The sequence below is a fragment of the Dendrobates tinctorius genome, unplaced genomic scaffold, assembly GCF_039654945.1.
Source record: "Dendrobates tinctorius isolate UK_male_01 unplaced genomic scaffold, ASM3965494v1 ptg000050l, whole genome shotgun sequence".
NCBI classification, from domain to species: domain Eukaryota; kingdom Metazoa; phylum Chordata; class Amphibia; order Anura; family Dendrobatidae; genus Dendrobates; species Dendrobates tinctorius.
In genome coordinates this window covers 3,696,465-3,719,242 of record NW_027361718.1, presented here as the reverse complement: position 1 = coordinate 3,719,242, position 22,778 = coordinate 3,696,465, and the positions used below count along the sequence as shown (strand labels likewise).

At 42.1% G+C, this 22,778-nt stretch overlaps 1 protein-coding gene across 5 annotated transcripts in view; it reads right to left on the bottom strand.

The window, feature by feature from the left end:
• VRK2 (VRK serine/threonine kinase 2) overlaps nt 1-22,778 on the bottom strand; it is a 123,293-nt gene that overhangs the window by 894 nt on the left and 99,621 nt on the right. For all 5 annotated transcript variants that reach the window (XM_073576661.1, XM_073576662.1, XM_073576663.1 and 2 more), the window contains 3 exons: nt 18,592-18,773; nt 8,431-8,532; nt 6,355-6,525 (listed from right to left, as the gene is read on the bottom strand). In XM_073576661.1, coding sequence (XP_073432762.1) covers nt 6,355-6,525; nt 8,431-8,532; nt 18,592-18,773 — 455 coding nt within the window. The remainder of the gene's footprint in view (nt 1-6,354; nt 6,526-8,430; nt 8,533-18,591; nt 18,774-22,778) is intronic.

Below are 22,778 nucleotides of genomic sequence, written 5' to 3'. Positions count from 1 at the left end.
CGCCACGTAGGCGTCATGAAAAGTCGTGCCAGAACGACCCATGACGCCTATGTGGCGTCATGACTTTAAAGCCCCCCTGCGGGTCGGGTGACCTAGGTCACTGAAAGGTCACCCGACCCGCAGATACAGGGGGCTTTGTTCTTCGCCACAGGGGGCGTGGCTTCGCCCCCACGTGGCTACGATCGCTCTGATTGGCTGTTAAAAGTGAAACAGCCAATCAGAGCGATAGTAATATTTCATCAATGAAAATTGATGAAATATTACAATCCAGCCATGGCCGATGCTGCTGTAGCATCGGACATGGCTGGAGACACCGATTCCACACCCCCCCACTGGCGATCGCCCCCCCCCCCCGCAACTGAATGACAGCGGCGATCTGCCGCCGCTGTCATGATCTGCCCCCCTCCCATTCCCTTCGCTCCCCGCCAGCTTCCGATCCCCCCCTCACCCCATCTCACCTCCCCCGGCACCTTCTAAGTCCCCCCGTCGCTCCCGGTGTCCGGCGGGTCCGGTTCATGGGCGCCGTCATCTTAGAAAATGGCGGGCGCATGCGCAGTGCGCCCGCCCGAATCTGCCGGCTGCAGATTCAATTCTTTCATTTTGATCACTCTCACAGTGATCAAAATGAAAGATAAAGTAAATAAACCCCCCGATTATCACCCCCATAGGTAGGCACCACTAATAAAATAAAGAAAATATTTTTATTTTTCCATTAGGGTTAGGGTTGAAAAGAGGGTTAGGGTTGAAAAGAGGGTTAGGGTTAGGGTTGGAAAGAGGGTTAGGGTTGGAAAGAGGGTTAGGGTTGGAAAGAGGGTTAGGGTTGGAAAGAGGGTTAGGGTTGAAAAGAGGGTTAGGGTTGAAAAGAGGGTTAGGGTTGAAAAGAGGGTTAGGGTTGAAAAGAGGGTTAGGGTTGAAAAGAGGGTTAGGGTTAGGGTTGGAAAGAGGGTTAGGGTTAGGGTTAGGGTTGGAAAGAGGGTTAGGGTTGGAAAGAGGGTTAGGGTTGGAAAGAGGGTTAGGGTTGGAAAGAGGGTTAGGGTTGGAAAGAGGGTTAGGGTTGGAAAGAGGGTAAGGGTTGGAAAGAGGGTTTGGGTTGGAAAGAGGGTAAGGGTTGGAAAGAGGGTTTGGGTTAGGGTTGGAAAGAGGGTAAGGGTTGGAAAGAGGGTTAGGGTTGGAAAGAGGGTTAGGGTTGGAAAGAGGGTTAGGGTTGGAAAGAGGGTTAGGGTTGGAAAGAGGGTTTGGGTTAGGGTTGGAAAGAGGGTAAGGGTTGGAAAGAGGGTTTGGGTTAGGGTTGGAAAGAGGGTAAGGGTTGGAAAGAGGGTTAGGGTTGGAAAGAGGGTTAGGGTTGGAAAGAGGGTTAGGGTTGGAAAGAGGGTTAGGATTGGAAAGAGGGTTAGGATTGGAAAGAGGGTTAGGGTTAGGGTTGGAATTAGGGTTAGCGTTGGAATTAGGGTTAGGCTTGTGGTTAGGAATGTGTTAGGGTTAGGGCTGTGGTTAGGGGTGTGTTGGGGTTAGGGTTGGAGATAGAATTGAGGGGTTTCCACTGTTTAGGCACATCAGGGGGTCGCCAAACGCGACATGGTGCAACCATTGATTCCAGCCAATTTTGCGTTCAAAAAGTCAAACGGTGCTCCCTCCCTTCCAAGCCCTGACGTGTGCCCAAACAGTGGTTTACCCCAACATATGAGGTATCAGCGTACTCAGGAAAAATTGCACAACAACTTTTGGGGACTAATTTCTCGTGTTACCCTTGGGAAAATAAAAAATTGGGGGCTAAAAAATTATTTTTGTGGAAAAAAAATGATTTTTTCATTTTCACGTCTCTGCATTATAAACTTCTGTGAAGCACTTGGGGGTTCAAAGTGCTCACAACACATCTTACATACGTTCCTTGGAAGGTCTAGTTTCCAAAATGGGGTCACTTGTGGGGGGTTTCCACTGTTGAGGCACATCAGGGGCTCTGCAAACATAATGACGACCGCAGACTATTCCATCAAAGTCTGCATTTCAAAACGTCACTACTTCCATTCCGAGCCTTGACATGTGCCCAAACAATGGTTCCCCCCCACATATGGGGTACCAGCGTACTCAGGACAAACTGGACAACAACTTTTGGGGTCCAATTTCTCCTGTTACCCTTGTGAAAATAAAAAATTGCGGGCTAAAAAATCATTTTTTGAGTAAAAAAAAGATTTTTTATTTTCACGGTTCTGCATTATAAACTTCTGTGAAGCACTTGGGGGTTCAAAGTGCTGCTCACCACACATCTAGATAAGTTCCTTGGTGGTCTAGTTTCCAAAATGGGGTCACTTGTGGGGGGTTTCCACTGTTTAGGCACATCAGAGGCTCTGCAAACGTAACATGATGCCCGCAGACCATTCGATCAAGTCGGTATTTCAAAACGTCACTACTTCCCTTCCGAGCCCCGACGTGTGCCCAAACAATGGTCCCTCCCCACATATGGGGTATCGGCATACTCAGGGCAAACTGGACAACTTTTGGGGTCCAATTTCTCCTGTTACCCTTGTGAAAATAAAAAATTGCGAGCTAAAAATTCATTTTTTGAGGAAAAAAAAAGATTTTTTATTTTCATGGCTCTGCGTTACAATCTTCTGTGAAGCTCTTCGGGGTTCAAGGTGCTCACCACACATCTAGATAAGTTCCTTGGGGGGTCTAGTTTCCAAAATAGGGTAACTTGTGGGGGGTTTCCACAGTTTAGGTACATCAAGGGCTCTGCAAATGTAACATGATGCCCGCAGACCATTCCATCAAAGTCTGCATACCAAAACGTCACTACTTCCCTTCCGAGCCCTGACGTGTGCCCATACAGTGGTCATCCCCCACATATGGGGTATCAGCGTACTCAGGACAAACTGGACAACAACTTTTGGGGTCCATTTTCTCCTGTTACCCTTGTGAAAAAAAAATTGCGTGCTAAAATTCATTTTTTTTTTAGGGAAAAAAAATGATTTTTTATTTTCACGGCTCTGCATTATAAACTTCTGTGAAGCACTTGGGGGTTCAAGGTGCTCACCACACATCTAGATAAGTTCCTTGGGGGGGTCTAGTTTCCAAAATGGGGTCACTTGTGGGGGGTTTCTACTGTTTAGGCACACAGGGGCTCAGCAAATGTAACATGACGCCCGCAGACCATTCCATCAAAGTCAGCATTTCAAAATGTCACTACTTCCCTGCTGAGCCCCAACGTGTGCCCAAACAGTGGTTCCCCCCCACATATGGGGTACCAGCGTACTCAGGACAAACTGGACAACAACTTTTGGGGTCCAATTTATCCTAGTACCCTTGTGAAAATAAAAAATTGCCAACTAAAAAAATTTTTTTAGGGAAAAAAAAAGATTTTTTATTTTCACTGCTCTGCATTATAAACTTCTGTGAATCACCTGGGGGTTCAAAGTGCTCACTATGCATCTAGATAAGTTCCTTAGGGGGTCTAGTTTCCAAAATGGGGTCATTTGTGGGGGAGCTCCAAAGTTTAGGCACACAGGGGCTCTCCAAACACGACATGGTGTCCGCTAACGATTGGAGCTAATTTTCATTTCAAAAAGTCAAATGGCGCTCATTCCCTTCTGCGCCCTGCCGTGCACCCAAACAGTGCCCCCCCACCCCCCACATATGGGGTACCAGCGTACTCAGGACAATCTGGACAACAACTTTTTTGGTTCAATTTCTCCTGTTACCCTTGTGAAAATAAAAAATAGCGTGCTAAAAAATCATTTTTGAGGAAAAAAAATGATTTTTTATTTTCACTGCTCTATGTTATAAACTTTTGTGAAGCACTTGGGGGTTCAAAGTGCTCACTACACATCTAGATAAGTTCCTTAAGGGGTCTAGGTTCCAAAATTGTGTCACTTGTGGGGGAGCTCCAATGTTTAGGTACACAGGGGCTCTCCAAACGCGACATGGTGTCCGATAACGATTGGAGCTAATTTTCCATTCAAAAAGTCAAATGGCGCTCCTTCCCTTCCGGGCCCTGCCGTGCACCCAAACAGTGGTTTATGACCACATATGAGGTATCGGTGTACTCAGGAGAAATTGCCCAACAAATTTTAGGATCCATTTTATCCTGTTGCCCATGTGAAAATGAAAAAACTGAGGCTAAAAGATAATTTTTGTGAAAAAAAGTACTTTTTTTTTTTTTACGGATCAATTTGAGAAGCACCTGGGGGTTCAAAGTGATCACTATGCATCTAGATAAGTTCCTTGGGGGGTCTAGTTTCCAAAATGGGGTCACTTGTGGGGGAGCTCCAGTGTTTAGGCACACAGCGACTCTCCAAACGCGACATGGCAAGCGCTAAATATTCCAGCATATTTTCCATTCAAAAAGTCAAATGGCGCTCCTTCCCTTCTGAGCCCTGCCGTGCGCCCAAACAGTGGTTTTTGACCACATATGAGGTATCGGTGTACTCAGGGGAAATTGCCCAACAAATTTTAGGATCCATTTTATCCTGTTGCCCATGTGAAAAATGAAAAAATTGATGCTGAAAGAAAATTTTTGTTGGAAAAATTAAAATGTCCTTTTTTTCCTTCCATGTTGCTTTAGTTCCTGTGAAACACCTAAAGGGTTAATAATCTTCTTGAATGTAGTTTTGAGTAGCTTGAGGGGTGCAGTTTTTAGAATGGTGTCACTTTTGGGTATTTTCTACCATATAGACCCCTCAAAGTAACTTTAAATGTGAGGTGGTCCCTAAAAAAAATGGTTTTGTAAATTTTGTTGTAAAAATGAGAAATCGCTGGTCAACTTTTAACCCTTATAACTTCCTAACAAAAAAATATTTTGCTTCCAAAATTGTGCTGATGTAAAGTAGACATGTGGGAAATGTTATTTAGTAACTATTTTGTGTCACATAACTCTCTGGTTTAACAGAATAAAAATTCAAAATTTGAAAATTGCGAAATTTTCACAATTTTCGCCAAATTTCTGATTTTTTCACAAATAAACGCGAAAATTATCGATCTAAATTTACCACTAACATGAAGCCCAATATGTCACGAAAAAACAATCTCAGAATCGCTAGGATGCGTTGAAGCGTTCCAGAGTTATTACCTCATAAAAGGACACTGGTCAGAATTGCAAAAAATGGCCAGGTCATTAAGGTCAAAATAGGCTGGGTCATGAAGGGGTTAATCGTCTAACTTGGGTCACAAGTTTCAGGTAGCCTTCCAAAACATTCTCTAGAATTTTCTCCCAGTCCTCCTCAGATCTGGCTTAACCAAGTCCAGATTGTAGGCCTGCGTGCTTGCTCATGCTTTTTTTGCCCATACACTTTTTATGGGATTGAGGTAAGGACTATGTGATGGCCACTCCGCTACCTCCACTTTGTTGTTCTTAAAGGGAATCTGTCACCAGTGTCTGTGTTTCCGCACATCAGTAGGTCCAGCTCTATAAGACAACGCGTCTCCTTCCTGACCGGTGAGATGCCGTGTAACTACGCGGATTATCATTTGAACAGATGACTGTGGGACATTGCTCCCAAGGATTTACCAGATGTGTGCTGGTCCACTTGGCTGACTGGTTTTGATTATCCTATGATATGAAGCAAGGCGGCACTTAGTCCTTAAAATACTCCTACAATTAACTCATGAAGACAATTCGCCCCTCTAAAGCCTTGACATTGTCCTTTTTTCAAGCTAAGTAAAGGCTCTTGATCTTCAATGTAGGAAATTGTTTGACATTTGTTAAAAAAAAACCTGCTTGTCATGTACAAAGTAGATATCAGGAACAACTTTCTGAAATATAGTTTTGTTGACATGGAGTCTGTAGATAAATGACTTTTACGGACTTCAACCCAAGTATGTAAACCTATGACTTCAATGTACAGTTGGTACTGCAGGATGGATTGTAATGGTTCCCACTAGAAGAGGAAAGACTATTTAATTCATAAAAACTAGTGATTGGGACTAAAAGCAGTCATTCCGGGGCACGATCAGAGACTAAGGTTTTCATTTCTGTTTTAGAGTTGCAAGGGAATGGACAAGAAAATAATACACACACTGCACACATTCGGTAAGTATTAGGAATGAGCGAGCGTGCTCTGATAAGGTGTTATCCGAGCACCCTCGTGCGCTAATAATTCGAGCAAGCTGAAGATACTCTTGAGTTGCGGTGACTCCATGTCTCGCGGGTGTTCAACAGCTTCAACACATGCAGGGATTACCTAACAGGCAATCCCTGTATGTGTAGCGGCTGTCTTAACAGCCGCGACACATCGCCGTGGCTGCTCAAACATAGTATTCAAGCACGCCATAGATACTTAATTAGCACAAGAGCATGCTCGGATAACACCTTAACCAAGCACGCTCGCTCACCACTAGTAAGTATGAGAGGTACATACTTACCCTTGGTTTATAGATCCTTGGTGAGTCTGAGAACAAATTTGCAGAGGCTGATCTCACTGAATTGCTCGATACATCTTCAGTATTACTGGTACCAAAGTATGGCTCACATCCACTTCTGTCATCATCATTTGTATACAGGCGTATTACAGCTGCTGTTTTCTTTGAGTAATTCTGTTTGAATAAAATATGCCTATTATTCTCTAAATTATTGTATGTATGTGGTGCAAATAAACTCCCCCCGCAATTTTTTTAAATTAATCCAGTTGTCAATAATAATGTCCTTTTTTGCAAAAATTATGACAAAATGGAGACTTGGACAAGAGTAAACTGCTGCACTAAGGTCTGTGTCACATAGCATGGCTAGATTTTGCCATCTGTGTTATGGCTGTGTCACCAGGACTTCCTGCAGTTCTAAGGAGACAAAACTCCCTTACAGGGAATCTGTCACCTATTTTTGGGCCTATAAGATGCCGGCACCGCCATCAGGGGCTTATCTACAGCATTACAGAATGCTGTAGATAAGCCCCCGATGTAACCTGAAAGAGAAGAAAAATTAGTTATATTATACTCACCCAGGGGCGGTCCTGGTCTGGAGGGTGTCGTGGTCCGTCGCCGCCCATCTTCTAACGGTGATGTCCTCTTCTTTGCTTCCTGGCTCCGGCGCAGGTGCATTGCTCTGCCCTGTTGAGGGCAGAGTGGAGTACTGCAGTGCGCAGGCGCTGGACCTCTTCTGGCGCCTGCGCACTGCAGTACTCTGCTCTGCCCTCAACAGGGCAGTGCAGTGCGCTGGGACGGGAAGCAAAGAGGAGGATGTCACTGTATAAAGATGGGAGGCACCAGACCGGACAGCGACTCCCTCCGGACTAAACCCCGGACCGCCCCTGGGTAAGTATAATATAACTCTTTTTTTCTTCTCTTTCAGGTTACATCGGGGGTTTATCTACAGCATTACAAAATGCTGTAGATAAGCCCCTGATGGCGGTGTCGGCAGCTCATAGGCCCAAAAAAAATAGGTGATTAACACTAGAACTACCAGAGGGGTCATTTTGACCCTTTTGCTATTTCTTTTTCCTATAATTTCTAAAATTTTAACAAGAGTTCTGACTTTTTGTGACTTTTATTTATTCATGGTAATGTATATTTTAGGTCACAAAAATGAATTGTAACTTTTTCAGGGGCCGGATTTTACAATTCTTACCTATAAGTACTGAAGGGGTCAATTTGACCCCATACATAGAAGTAGTAGTAGGCAAGTCACCCAATATTACAGAGTACAGAAAATCACAGTGCTTCTCCCTAGTTGTAGAGTGTAATTGTATCTTTGCATATCAGGGATGATTCAGCATTTTGTTTTGTCTAAACATGTTTGATCCATGTCTCTTGTAGCGATTTCTGTCTACACTTCAGTAGCAAAAATTACAGTTGAAGCTACTCTGCATGTTTGTACAGTGTCGTTTTATTACTTCTGCGATCTTACAAGTCCCTTTTTGCGACGTATATTTGATGCATGAGTAAGCAGAGGGGTCTGACAAGTGATGAAATTTTGAAATGTCTTCAGAATTTATCTGAAAATGAGTCAGAAGAAGTGGCCCATCATCCGCAATGTCTGAACCACAAACAAAAGGACAAGAAATCCGCAAGCATCGAAAATGTGGAGTTGGAAGATGCAACGAAAACAAAACAACTAAAACTTGCGCAAGCTGTAACAAACCAGTTTGTGGAAGAAAGTACTGTTTGTGTTAACTGTTGGACACCGCATGCTATGACCATGTAAAAGGAAAATGTGTGCTGTACTTGATCTTAACACTGTTCCTACTAAGTTAAAATAAATGTTCTTTAATTTGTTGGCAACAAAAAAAGTTATTTTTTCTCCAGAGTCAGTACTTTTGAATGGGGGTCAAAATGACCCCTAATGGTAGTTATAGGTATTATGAAACATACAGTAGTTCTAGTGTTAAGTTTAGTTCAGTAGAACCAGCAGGGCCTAGGTCGTGTACCTAGCTGAGAGACCATTAAGATGCTAAAACAGTCAACCAGGTGCTGGGGTATGCAGAATTAGGAATGAAGAGCTTCTACCTTTTGTGCTGAACGGGAAGCACCTGGGTTTAGTGGATTACTGTTCTTATGCTGTACATCATCTTCTTCAGTCTCCATTTTCCCATGTTTCCTCATCTCTGACTATGGAGAGAATGCAAGAGGAACAGTGAAGGCATGTATTCACTCAAAGACATTTGTCAAGTTCAATGTACGTTAAGCTAACGTGACTTTACATATGATGTGCCAGTTTCAAAATTTCAGTTTTGCATCATCCTGAAGGTTTAAAATAAAATGTATACAAATATTTGATAGACAAGTAGAGTGATAAAGTGACATTTTTAGGCTAGGGCTATACGACAGCATTTGTCACTGGACAGAAAATTCTCAAAAGTTGAGCAATAAAATCTGTGTGAGTTGTTAGTCTCATGACTAAAGAGAACCTGTCCGCACAATTTTGTACAGTGAAGAAACAGCTGTTACGGCACTGTAATACTGATTAAATTGAAACTTTGGTAAAATAAAGTAATCATCTAGGTTTTTTGCTATCCAGATTTTGGTGCACAGGGGTTGGACTGTGCAGTGGGTCTTCTCACTGTTGCTTGTCGCCGATACCCCAGAACCTCCAGATCTGCCAGTCTTTGAATGGCAGGTCAATGATTTTTCAGTGACCTGCCTCAACTGCTTGAAATCTCACACTGACGCCTTCGTTGCCATGGCCATGGGCAGCGCGTGCACAGATCGAGTTCTCAGGTCAATTATGTCTTTCAGAGATGACTGAGCATGCGGTGTCCACGGCAGTGATGGAAGGTCCGAGGATACACAGACAGGGAGGAGAAGGCCCAGAGCACAGTCCAAATGGTGATTAGAGAAGATCATCAAGTCGCGTTTGTTCACCAATTCAATCCGTGATTACAGTCATGCCTTTACATTAAAAAAAATCAAGCTGACAGGTTCCCTTTAACAGCCCTTATTTTTGCTGTCCAAGGCCATGTTCACATGATCAGTATTTTATCTCAATATTTGTAAGGCAAAACCAGGAGTGGGTGAAAAATGCTGAAGTGGTGACGTATTTCTATTATACTTTTCCTTGGCTTACAAATACTGAAGTAAAATAGTGATCAAATACTGAACATGGCCTAATAGATCACTGAAAACAATTCTCTCCCCCATCTTTGCTGTATTCTTGGATCCAAAGATATTAGAAATTTTGAATACCGCACTGCCCTTAACAATAAAACCATTGAAAAGTTTCATCTAATTTGGTCCCCTTGGACTCCAAATGGGCTTTCATAACCATTTAAGAATCTAAGGTTTTCACTCTACCAGGTCAATAACTTATTACTACGTACAGTACCTCCCAACCTCTCATTGTCCTTGTATCAATCTAAACTGATGTGTAGGTCTTTCTTTTTTATTTGAGTCTTCGACAACTCATATAAAGACAGAAATGTTTGATATCCCTGTCGACCGTTTATATTCCAAGCTATATTTAAGTTTGTTAAATATGAAAAAAAATTGAAATTAAGGGAGCCCTGATTTTGTTTTTTAAAATAAAACCGCCGAGTTGCAATAAGTCGCTTGAAGCTTGCGACTTGCATTGATGTCTATGCCAAGTGAGTCACTTGTGACATGCAACAGAAAATCCAACTTGAGGAATAAAATGTTGCAGTTGTAATGAGACACTGTAGAGAATCATTAAATGTGATGTCACAATGTGACACACCGATTACAGGATTGCCATGTAGCTCTAACCTTGTACTGGGATCGTCTTTAACCCAGACTGGTCGGCTAACCCATGCATAATAAGCACACTGGTCCAGTTGCCTGGCCATCACAATTCAGCCCTTGTTCAGACCCTTCTTTTTGACCATTTTTGCAGCTATTATCTTTAAGAAGTGACAGCTCACTTAATACATAACATATCCAATCCCTTGCTAGGTGAAGGGAAGTGAATAATAATAATTTGAGACAGTGCCATCTAACAGTGGTTGTAATGTTATGATATATTAGAGTACCGCAATAGGTGTCTTTAGTGGGTTTTTATGTTTGGCCAAAGACTTTTTCTTTTTTACTTTTTTGTGTGTTGTTGAATCATTGCTTTTAACAGCTCACTTTTCACTCTACTGGCCATGGTGTCCTGAAGAATAATGGCAAGAAAAGCATGTCCCCATTTTACATCCACACTACAAATATTTCGTAATCTAATGGATATTAGAAAAATTGTGATCTTCTTCTAAACATTTTTAAAAGATCACAAAAAATCCCACAAGTTACACCTGTAGGGTCTGCATTTTTTGTTGTGGATTCTCTTCTGTCATGTTCCCTAGAAATCAGAAATGTAGCTTTCCTCACATATGAGTTTCTGACTGAAGGACAAATAGCTGAAGGAGCCTCCCAGGCAGTACTCTCCCTGCAGCAGCACACCAAGATGTTTAGGGGTTTGTCTACTTCTGGACAATCCCACTTTAGTTAATTTGGAAATAGAATCGTAGAGTTGGAAGGGACCTCCTGGGCCATCTGGTCCAACCCCCTGCTCAAAGCAGGATTCGCTAAATCATCCAAAATCATCCTAAATCACTATTCAAATAAAAAACAATAGATACTGCCGTGGCGCCAATCTGGTGACGTTGCTGTTCCCAAAGAGTGGCTTGTTGTGTCACGTCAGGGCTGCAGTCAATAAGCATCCGCTAGCTGGCTGCAGATTTTACCGTTTCATCTCAGCTGACGTCCACCCTGATGAAATATCGGTGAACTACAGACAAAGAACGGCCACTCGTTATGGGCTGCAGCCAGCAGATGCATCACTCCAGGAACAGCGCCTCTCCAGGCGGGGAGTATCCAATTTTTTTTTTTTTTTTTTTTTTTACATTGATTAGACTGGGGAACACTTGTAATCCTTGCCCTTTGAAACTTGCCCCCTTATCTATATGCTAAAAATAAGATGAGGGGGGACATTAATCCCCTGTGTTCTCTGAAAGAAAACTACAGGAATATGCGGAAAATCATGCAGACAAATATAAACTGGAGAGAAAACTTCTCAGGCCTCGCTCAGTCATTTCAAGGCTGTGTGTAGGGCTCATACTCGCATGCGAGAAACTCGGACGAGTCTCGCACGTCAATACCCGGCGCTGCCACCGGCACTCAGATCGGAGCGTACTGTATAGAAATACATGAAGCTGAATGCTCCGATCCGAGTGCCGGGTATTGACGTGAGAGACTCGTCCGAGTTTCTCGCATGTGAGTATGAGCCTTTAAGGTAATACTAGAAATAGACGGTGTGCCAATATATTAAAATGGAGCCGTGCCGCCAAAAATACAGAATTTGTTATTTTAGTCTCTAATCTTTCTCTAGTACAAAGAGACATTTTAGGGAAAATAAAACTCAGCGTTATTCCAAATGTCCACCTGAATTTATTATTAACCTTTGCTGGGAAAGAATCCAGAAGTCTTCAGCTTTTTAATTCATATTCATAAACCTGGACCCATTCATAGCAAGTTTTCTTCCATATCAATGAGCCTAATTAATATGAAAAAGAATTATGAAATGTGATTTTAATCACTACATTTGCTTTTCCATGCAGGTTATCTGACCTTTTCTGGGGAAGACGGCAGTAACACTCCTTGTGACTGATTATATGTATTAAACTCTGGCATTCAGCTTAAAATAAGAATGTTCTCCGTCGGTCTTGTCTTTACTGTATATGAATATATTAATGCTGTGGGCTTTCACTCTCCTTCCCATTTGAAGTGACTGGACTGACTTGTATTAATAGAGGAAATCCTGAAGCGTCCCGTTCGAGCTCTTGGCTCTTTAGAGAAGGCCGTAGCCCATGGAAATGAATGCGCTGCTTATCTTTTGTCGCTTTCTGGCCTGTCCGATGATAAGCGGGGCTGCGTATGTGCCGCGGTGATTGGGGACGCCAGCAATCCTAATTTATTCAGGTAGCAAGAAACAAGCAGGCAACTATTTATATTACATAAAAAAAATCTGCAGTTATTTCTGTTACTTATGTAGTGCGGCATATATTCCGCCATTCAGTTCTGCGATTGTCGCCATACAAACCCTGCGTGTCGAAAACTGAAAAGTGAACTGTATGGCAGTTATCAGTGACGTAGAGTCAGGGAGTCAAGGTTGTGCCCTTACTCCAGAAATGAGCAATAGATATAAAAAAACTAAAAAAAAACACTATACATTTGTTACTAAGGGCCTTCAATTGATCCTATAACCACGCCCACACCACTGATTGGCAGCTGTATGTACACTGTGCATAGACAGAAAGCTGCCAGTCAGTGGAGGGGGGGGGTGTAGTTATACAGAGCTCATGAATGTGGAGAACTACATGGCAGCAGGTTTATTAGTGATAATCTTCTTGCTCGATTTTATAAAAGCTACAGCAAGTAGTCCACAGGAAGTGACACATTACTGGATTGAGGGTCTTTGCCCTTACATTATACTGCTCTCCGATTAGGTGGCAAAAAACCTGGTGACAGATTTCCTTCTATTCTCATCATCATAAAAGGTAAAAATCTAAAGTGTTTGTAAAAAGCAACTTCACAGATTAGGTGGTATTAAAAATCCTCTGTCCACAAGAATATTAACTTTTAATGGTATCGGTTACTGTTCTACATATACTGTAAGTGTATGGGCACACGATCAGGAATTGGCGGCGTTTGGACGCAGCGCGTGTCCTGAAAACGTCGTACAGCTCCATCAGTGGGAAAAGAAAAAGTTAAAGGTTCTCAGAATAACAACAATGCAAAAATACTTTTTATGTAAAAGCGTCAAAACATTAAAGAAAGGTATCAATATGATATCACTGTAATTGTACAGACCCGTAGAATAAAGCTGCCCTATTAATTTTAACACATGCTGAACGACATAAAAAAAACCAAATGTGTGGTGTATTATTTCATTAAAAGACTTTATTCTTAATGTGTATGTTTAATTAACCCTTTACTTACTATAGGATTAGTAATGCATAGGTGTCTTATTGACACCACTCCATTACTAAGCTGGGATTAATGTCACCTTACAATAGAAAGGTGACATTAACCCCTTATGACCCCACTTGCCACCACTACAGGGCAAGTGGGAAGAACCCGACAAAGCTCCAGAATAGGCGCATCTAATAGATGCGCCTTTTCTGGGCAGCTGCAGGCTGCTATTTTTAGGCTGGGGGGGGGGGGCATATTTATGGCCCCTTACCAGCCTGAGAATAGCAGCCCGCACCGGTTTGTTTTGCTGGGTTGGTTAAAAATATAAGGGGTACCCCACATCGGGTTTTTCTTCATTCTTCCCTACTCGCTCTGTTGCCGGCAGAGCAGGGAAGAATGACAGCCGCATTCAGCACCACATGCAGGGTAACAGCGCTTACAGTAGCCGCTTCCCCTGCGGCCGTCCGTGCACACTGTTCTCCGTCTGCACGTGTGCAGCACGTGTTGCGGGCCGTGTGTCCGTGTTAAAAAGGACATGTCTCCGTGTTTTGCACATGAACACGGTCCGTGAATAACACGCTGACACCTGCATAGACCCATTCATTTGAATGGGTTGACATATCTCATTGTCTCCGGTACGTGAGAAAACTGTCACTACACGTACCAGAGCCACTAACGTGTGAAACCAGCCTTAAGCAGGTCTGGAGCCAATTCCATGTGTGACATTTGCATTTGGAAGCTATTGCTGTGAATCCACAACATGCGGTCAAAGGAGCTCTCATTGGAAGCTGAAAAAAAAATTAATCAGAGCAGAAACATTGGAAGTGGCCAAAACAACAGTCTGGTACATTTAGCAAAAAAAGAGCAAACTGGGAACTCAAAAAAGCCTTGATATCCATGGAAGACAACAGTGGTGGATGATCGCAGAATTCTTTCTAGGGTGAAGAAAATTATTTCCTGAGTGTCATCTTGTTTCTCTCTTAATTAATGTATAATTTGGGCAACTGAGTATTATTCCTACTGTCAATGAGATATGGGCCTACACATGGGATGGTCAGAACTAAAACAGTGTAGAAGATTGTGTGGGGACAAACAAGGGGAATGGCAACACCCAGTTGCCAATTTCTATATATTTCCCCCGAGATACTGCAGAGTAATGACATACAGTTGTGGCCAAAAGTATTGACACCCCTGCAATTCTGTCAAATAATACTCAGTTTCTTCCTGAAAATGATTGCAAACACAAATTCTTTGTTATTGTTATCTTCATTTAATTTGTCTTAAATGGAAAAACACAAAAAGAATTGTCCTAAAGCCAAATTGGATATAATTCCACACCAAAGCACTGGAGATTTCTAAGGTGGCCAGCAATGAGTCCAGACCTGAATCCCATAGAACACCTGTGGAGAGATCTAAAAATGGCAGTTTGGAGAAGGCACCCTTCTAATATCAGGGACCTGGAGCAGTTTGCCAAAGAAGAATGGTCTAAAATTCCAGCAGAGCATTGTAAGAAACTCATTGATGGTTACCGGAAGCATTTGGGCGCAATTATTTTGGCTAAAGGTTGTGCAACCAAGTATTAGGCTGAGGGTGCCAATACTTTTGTCTGGCCCATTTTTGGAGTTTTGTGTGAAATAATCAATGTTTTGCTTTTTGCTTCATTCTCTTTTGTGTTTTTTCATTTAAGACAAATTAAATGAAGATAATAATACCAAAGAATTTGTGTTTGCAATCATTTTCAGGAAGAAACTGAGTATTATCTGACAGAATTGCAGGGGTGTCAATACTTTTGGCCACAACTGTAGCAGAGTTTTACCGCACCTGTGCATTTATTTCATAGGCAATACAAATGTTCACTAAAACAGATGTCTGAAGAGGTGACGTCCCCTTTAATGAGTTTGGCCAGCCGCTCTTTCATCCAATTTGACACATTGGCACTTTACTTGCCTGTGTCCCATTTACTGGGTGTCTAATGGTTACTTTGGAAAGTGTCTTGTCCTGCGTAAATAAGTTTTCATCTCACACCTAATGTCAGATTGAGAGAGAAAGAGGGACAGCAAGCGTGAGAGAGATGGAGAGAGCAAAAGAGAGAGGAAGAGCGAGGGGGGAGGCGGAGAGAGAGGAAGGTAGAAAAATTGTGAGCATTGAAACTTTTTTTTGAGGCTTTTTGAAGCCATGTATGGAAAAAAATCTTTTTTAAAAAATGGGAATGTTAGATCATGCTATTATCTTGTAAATTTACACAAGAAATTACCAAATACAAAATTATTTGTACCACACTAATTAGTAGTGGCTAATCCTTTTCAGGCACCGAAAGAAAAAAAAAAAAATACTTATTTAGGAGGACTAATAGACTCAATGTAAAAATCATACTACAGGGTGGGCCATTTATAGGGATACACCTGGGTGGGTCATTTATAAAGATGCAATCCAAAATGGCAGACTTCAAAATGGCCGCCATCTTCACGGCCCTTCTTGAAAAGTTTTCCTCCTCACATATACTAATGTGCCACAAACAGGAAGTTGATATCACCAACCATTCCCATTTAATTTAGGTGTATCCATATAAATGGCCCACCCTGTACACAATACTGTGAAGAATGGAGATGATAAAAAAAAAAATAGATCAAGTATAATTTGTCCACCAAAATGTTTAATGATATTGGCTGGGTTCAATCTTCTGTCTTACAAGTATCAGACTTTAAGTCTCTCGCTACAATGAGATGTAATTGTCTCATAAAAGAGAGGTGACAATCGGGAGATCATGCAAAAATCACATATTCTCAATGGTAGCTAATTAGCCATGCAAAACCTCCTCAAACAGATATTCATTTCTATTAGGAATAATTACTATGCAAGCCTACAGATGTCAATACCACAGTCATTCAAATTCTTCTTCCCCTACTAATTGAAGGTTGTAAAGCTCCAGCGCCAAGGTTTCCTTCCAAAGAGCTAATTTATGACTAGAAGGATATTTTATGTCTTCAGTCGGAGCAGCTTAAAACACAGCAAATCAGAACCATCTGTGTACTGATGCTTGAATCACCGTTTATCTATTAGACCATCATTCTTGTTGCTTTGCACCCTGCATTTTTGGCTGCCGCACACGTCCCCGTGGCCAAATTTCATAAGATATATTAAAAATTTAAAGCATCTTGACCCTTCCACATTGCAAGTGCACAGGATAGAAATAGTCTCCTTTCTGCTCAAGATATGTCTGAGAAAGGTCACTGGCTGATGCTTTTAATTACGCTAAAGCAGCGAGGGCAAAAAAACAAAGACTTTGCCGAATTCACTCGAAATGCTGCAAGTGATCATGTAGTAATTTACATTAAATAGAAATGTTTACATTCACTTACCACTTATAGAGTTCAGGATTTCACCCAAAGTGTATTTATAAGAAGCACAGTCGGTGGAACAATAAATATTAACTATGAACGGACTGAAGACTACAAGTAGCGTTCAAAGATTGGCCCATTTTCTGTTTTTTTTATTGTGGGGGGGGGAGGGGGTTATGCCAAAGGCTTCCAACATGTAAAAGATAAAGTCCCTTTTATTTACCCCATGCCACGCCAGCTCTCCACTGCTGTCCGCTTCTTTGTTGATAAGTCTGCAGTGGTCACATCACAATGGCATCATCGCTGAGCCTAGTGATTGGCTGCAGCAATCACTTGACGTGATCATTGTGATTATATTATCAATGAATAGGGACAGCAGTAGGTAATGGCGACTGCCAGTTTACATCCATTGTATTGGGGTTCACATTTTTTTTTTTTTTTTTAGTAGAAACTTCTTTAAAGTAAAATAAAAAAATAAAAAATGATGAACCTTTAAGAAAAAAAAAAAAAAAAAAAGGGCTGTTCTCGGGTTATCTGCAGCAGTTCATCCCTCCTATGCCTCCTGGCAATCTGCTGGAAAATGAAGCCTTGGGCCAGAGGCGTGATTGAGCCCCAGCTCCTTGCCCAAGCTCCTCTCCACTGTTGCAAGCAGAGGCAGCTTTACATCTGCAGCCTCTGAGAAACTCAGGGACACTAAATCCTGCCGCATCCAGCAAACAGGCAAGCTTCAGAACGGCGCTTCCAAGCTGGCAAACAGCATGCAATTGCGAGAGCTCCTTGCCTACGAGGCCAACCACCTCTTGTGAACAAAAAGACTACACTGCAGAATTAAAAATGTCTCCATTCTTCAGAACGGAGAAAAACGATCCTAGTGTACAGTAGACAGTGTTGGTTACAAGCACTTTACAAATTTATCAATGAATAAGAGGTCACCTCTTCCAGTAAGATCGAAACTTTTAACCATGGTCCCTTACTACAGCAATGAAAGTCTATTGTGCTAACATTCTGCCACTGGTAAACTGATCTGTAACAGGTACAGGGTTTCTCCTTACATACAACACTAGACTATGTCATTGGAGGCTGAACAACGAAGTCCCAAGTGTTGCAAAGCTGACCCACCACTAGTATTAGGCTCCGCTGTGCGCTGACGCACAGAATTGGTGACGTTTTCTGCGTAGTACCCATTTGGAAGGGATGCTTTGTAGAATAAATGTCAGTAGTATTAGAAGACTGACTAAGGAATAGACCTCCACCAATTAACAAGTGATAGTGTATGAGAGAGAGAGAGAAAAGAGGGGGGTAAAGAGGGGGAAGGAGAGAGATAGAAAAGAGGGGTAAGAGAGAGGGAAGGTGAAAAAGAGAGAGAGGAAAAGAGAAAGTGATAAAGAGAACAAAAACAGAAAGGAAGAGAAAAAGAGACAAAGAGTTCAGATCCCCATTGATTTTCTATGGGGTTAGGGTACAGTTTTGGTACCAGGACCAAACTTTGGACAAAAGTTCGGTCGGATACTAGAACCTGAGCTTCCGCGGGTATGCTTATCCCTAAATAGAATATCTTCATCCATTCACTGAAGTAAGCAGAGAGAGGTCTTTTTACCAGGACTGGCATTTCTTCATATTTGTCAATTTCCGTGTGGCAAAAAAATTGAAAATTTTCTCTATCGTACTTATTGCCAAAAAAGGGAACAAAAATATCTGCCATCACCATCTGTCCATACCCTTCGCACCCTTCTTTCTATACTTGGTGCTTAACCAGGCTCACATGTACCTGATTAGCATGAACTGTACGTATCCCAGCACGTCAATGTCAGTACAACATAAAATGAGCGGCCTCAGCTTTCTAATGTATAAAACACAATGTATCAAGAAGAGCGGGCATCCTACCTCCCATATCAGCAGTACCGTATACGGATGGATATTTATATACCTTTTTTCTAATTCCTGTAGACGATTTCTGCCTGGATGGTACATCCGAAATAATCAGTGGAGAACCAAGACTCGTTCCCAAAGAATCCAGAGCGTTCAGGAGGATTCTCCTCAGAGCTGCGTAATTTGGCTTCTCAGTGTACGCCAATACGGAAACTTCAGCCATGAACTTGGCCAGTTCTTCTGCAGATGCATAAAACAGATTTGAGATTTAGTAGGTGTACTGAAATACAGGCCATGAAAAGAAACAGTTGTACACTATAAACTGGGTCACTGCCCTTTACCCTTTCTAAAAAAAAAAAGAATAGTTGAATAAAAAAAAAAAAAATCTTTTTTTTCTGGTCAGGAAGGATTTTGTTTCAAATACCGTATATATTTTAGAAACATTATTACTTTGGGTAAGAAACCAAGAAAAACAGCTGCAATTTTTATTAGAAATTTTACCTGAAATACAATTTTGATTTGAAGATTGATGTGTGGTTGAAGATTGCAAGAAATAAAAAATAAAAAAAAAACTATGGTACATAGAATCAAAAGGAGCATTACAATAAAGTGACTGCTGCTCCTACAATTAGGCAAAATGTGTACATGACCGCCACGTTCCCCATGATAAGGCAGGGCTGTTGGGTGTTGGCAGGCTGGGATCTATGCCGCCAGAGACTTGTGTCACAACAGGGGCCTTCTTTTTTACTGTAAGAGTATATGAATTCCAGGCTCTACCACACACTGGAGGTGCTCTAGGGGTAAAGAATCATAAGTAGACAATAAAGTAAACCCTGGCACTCAAATGAGGAAAAGAAGGGATGTATATGCAAAAGTGAATTTATTAATTGACACACTGCAAAGGGAACCTAACCAGAGCAACAGCATCAACGTTTCGGCATAGAGCCTTTCTCAAGGTTGTTGCATCACTGGTCAGAGCAAGGAAACATGGGTCTCAAAGGACTACCGGATTATTCGAATAGAGGTAAGGTTCCATACGGTTTGCAGAGTGTGCATGGGTGAGAGATGTGATAGGATCACTATGGAAAGTGAATGGACGCCTGCAGTGGAGGTCCAGGGCAAATGCCATTAATTCCATGGTGCTGTACATGAGAAGGGGTTACATAGCAACACAAAAGATGCAAAATTTAAAAAATCTTCACATTATTCATCGAAATAAACACAAGGAACTCGTTCTAACATTTTATTTTAGAATAAATTTCCAAAGAGAAAAAAATATTTTTCTTTGCATAAGTTACATGGTTTTGTTTCTTAATAAAAAAAAAAAAATTAAAAAAAAATTGTGTAGAACATCTCTACAGGTTACAAACACCAATAAGTCACCACAGGTGTAAAATAGCAACCTGTGTCTGGTCATGTAGGACCAAACAAGACAGAAGCTCACCAAACTGACGCCTAAACTGTACACTGATCACAATTTTAAATAGGTTACTGGAAAAGTGTAGGGTGCAAGCACAAGAAGAGAAAATCTACAGAAAGTTATGTGCGCGAAATGAAAGGGAAAGAGGAAAGTGATGTGAGAGGTAGAACGAAGAAGGGGTGTTTCCAGCACATCCATCCAGTTTAAATAAAATGTATTTTTATTAGAACATTTTAAAAACCAATGATAAAATTGTGAGAGAGTCTCTCAACCTGACGTGATTCTGGAGGAATACTACTGTTTGGGCGCACGCAGGGCTTGGAAGGGAAGGAGCACCATATGACTTTTTGAATGTAAAATTTACTGGAAAAATTAGCGGATGCCATGTACCATTTGGAGAGCCCTTGATGCGTCCAAACAGTGGAAACCCCCTCAAGTGATCATATTTTGGAACTTATAACCCTTTGGGAATTTATCTACAGATGTAGTGACAATTTTGACTTTTTGACTCCATGGGTGTTTTCCAGAAACAGGTAGCAGTGGATGTTGCTGAGTGAAAATTGAAAGCTGCCGTTATAGTGACCAGTACATTATGCCCAGCTCATGCTGAGCTGGGCCAGGAATGAGTAATAGCGCACGGCAGTTGGTCTTTGAGAAACTCCAAACGAAACACAGATAACTAAAGTTCCTTTAAGCTAGAGTTGTTGGCGCTCATCTTGGTCATTGGCTCATGTGTAAAGTGCGAAGCATGGGGCCCTGGAACAGAGGTGAGCCGCCTAATGGAAAAGTTTAATTTCTCCACAGAGTACCGTTCCGGCAAAGAGAATGCTAAAGCTGATGCTTAGTTTCAAGTCATTTCTCGTGAGAGGTGGATGAAGCAGAAGACGGAGATACCGGACTTAGGTCGAGTGAAACCTCTGGCCGCCATAGCCAAGACTAATTGAGTAACAGCAGGCCAGATTATGTTGCTCAACAGGATACTGGCCAAATGGGACCAGACCCAAGATGACGACCTTGTAATCTGGATGATCAAGTGCTGGCTACTAGAAGGGGAATGGCCTTCAGTGATAGCTCAGGCTGAATTGTCCTCAGATGGAAGATTTTGCATCAGTGGGAAAGACGGCGTAATGTATTTGCAGTCAGAGAGAGAAATGAAGTGGCAAGTCATGATTCCTAGCATCATAACTCGGAATGTGGCTAAGGGGGGCAATGAGAAAAGTGCCCATTTCGGTCCAGAGAAAATCTACAAATGGATTGAACGATTTGTGAACTGTCCTCAGCTGTAGCAGATCATCAGAGAAGTCTGCCAGCAATGCAGAGCTTGCCAGTTGGTGAAGACACAGGAGCAGAGGGTGTTGACTCAAGTCATCCGGTCAACTGCACCCCAGAGATCTTGATGATCGGTTATCTACTGGTTGGGACTGCCGCAGGAGGGCTACAGTACTGCTTAGTAATGATGGATCACCTTTGAAAGTTTGCTGTGGCTGTACCGATCCGCGACCAAACTGCAGAGACGGTGGCTAGGGTCGTGTGTAGACACTTCATTCAGGTATACGTTTGTTCGAGGACGATTCACTCTGACCAAGGAGCAAGCTTTCAAAGAACAACTCTATGAGATCTATGGGATTCGGAGGTCCCGAACAACACCGTATCATCCACAGAAAAATGGTGCCTGTGAACGATTTAATTGAACACTGCTGCAGATTCCTTGAACCCTGGAGGGAGACAAGAGATTGCAGTGGCCAGATTATTTGGCTGATTACACGCCTTACTATTCGGAAAGTTGGGAAGAGACGTGTCCGACCTTAACTTGAGTACTCCAACCGAAGATATAATAATAATAATTTTATTTCTATAACGCCAACATACTGTATTCCGCAGCACTTTACATTTTAGAGGGGACTTGTACAGACAATAAAAAGACATTACAGCATAACAATAACCACAAAAATTATCAGATACCAAGAGGAATGAGGGCTCTGCTCACAAGCTTACAATCTATGAGGAAATAGGGGAGACACAAAAGTTGGATGGTAAAAATTGCTTTGACCAGCCATAATGTATGAAATCAGGTGTTTATGTAATGCTGTATGGGCCGACTATCAGCCAGAATATGTAAAAGTACAGACACAGAGGGCTATTAAATGCATAAAGCATGTGAGACCATGATATAAGGAACCTGGTTATGGTGAAAATTCTGAATGGGGAACTCAGAGATAGTTAAATAAATGTGTTGCGGCGGTAGGCTAGACGGAAGAAATGCATTTTTAGGGCACGCTTAAAACTGTGGTTATTGGGGATTAATCAAATTAACCTGGGTACTGCATTCCAAACATTTGGCGCAGCACATCAAAAGTCTTGGAGACGGGAGTGGTAGGTTCTGATTACTGAGGATGCTAATCTCAGGTCATTAGCAGAACGGAGGGCACGGGTAGGGTGGTAGACTGAGACGAGGGAGGAGATGTAGGGTGGTGCTGAACCATAGAGTGCTTTATGGGTGAGAGTGATAAGTTTACATTGAATTCTGGAGTGGATGGGTAACCAGTGCAATGACTGCAACCAAGTAGAGGCATCAGTGTTAACGGTTGGTGAGGAATATGATCTTGATTGCAGCATTCAAGACAGATTGGAGAGGGGAGAGCTTAGTAAGAGGTGCAGATAAGAGTGAGCCAGTGATCGGATGTGGGGGGTGAATGAAAGCTCTGAATCAAGTATAACCCCAAGACAGCGGACATATCGCTGGGGAGTAAAGATAGAACCAAACATGGAAATGGCAATGTCAGGCACAGGTAGGTTAGTAGAGGGAGGAAACACAAGGAGTTCAG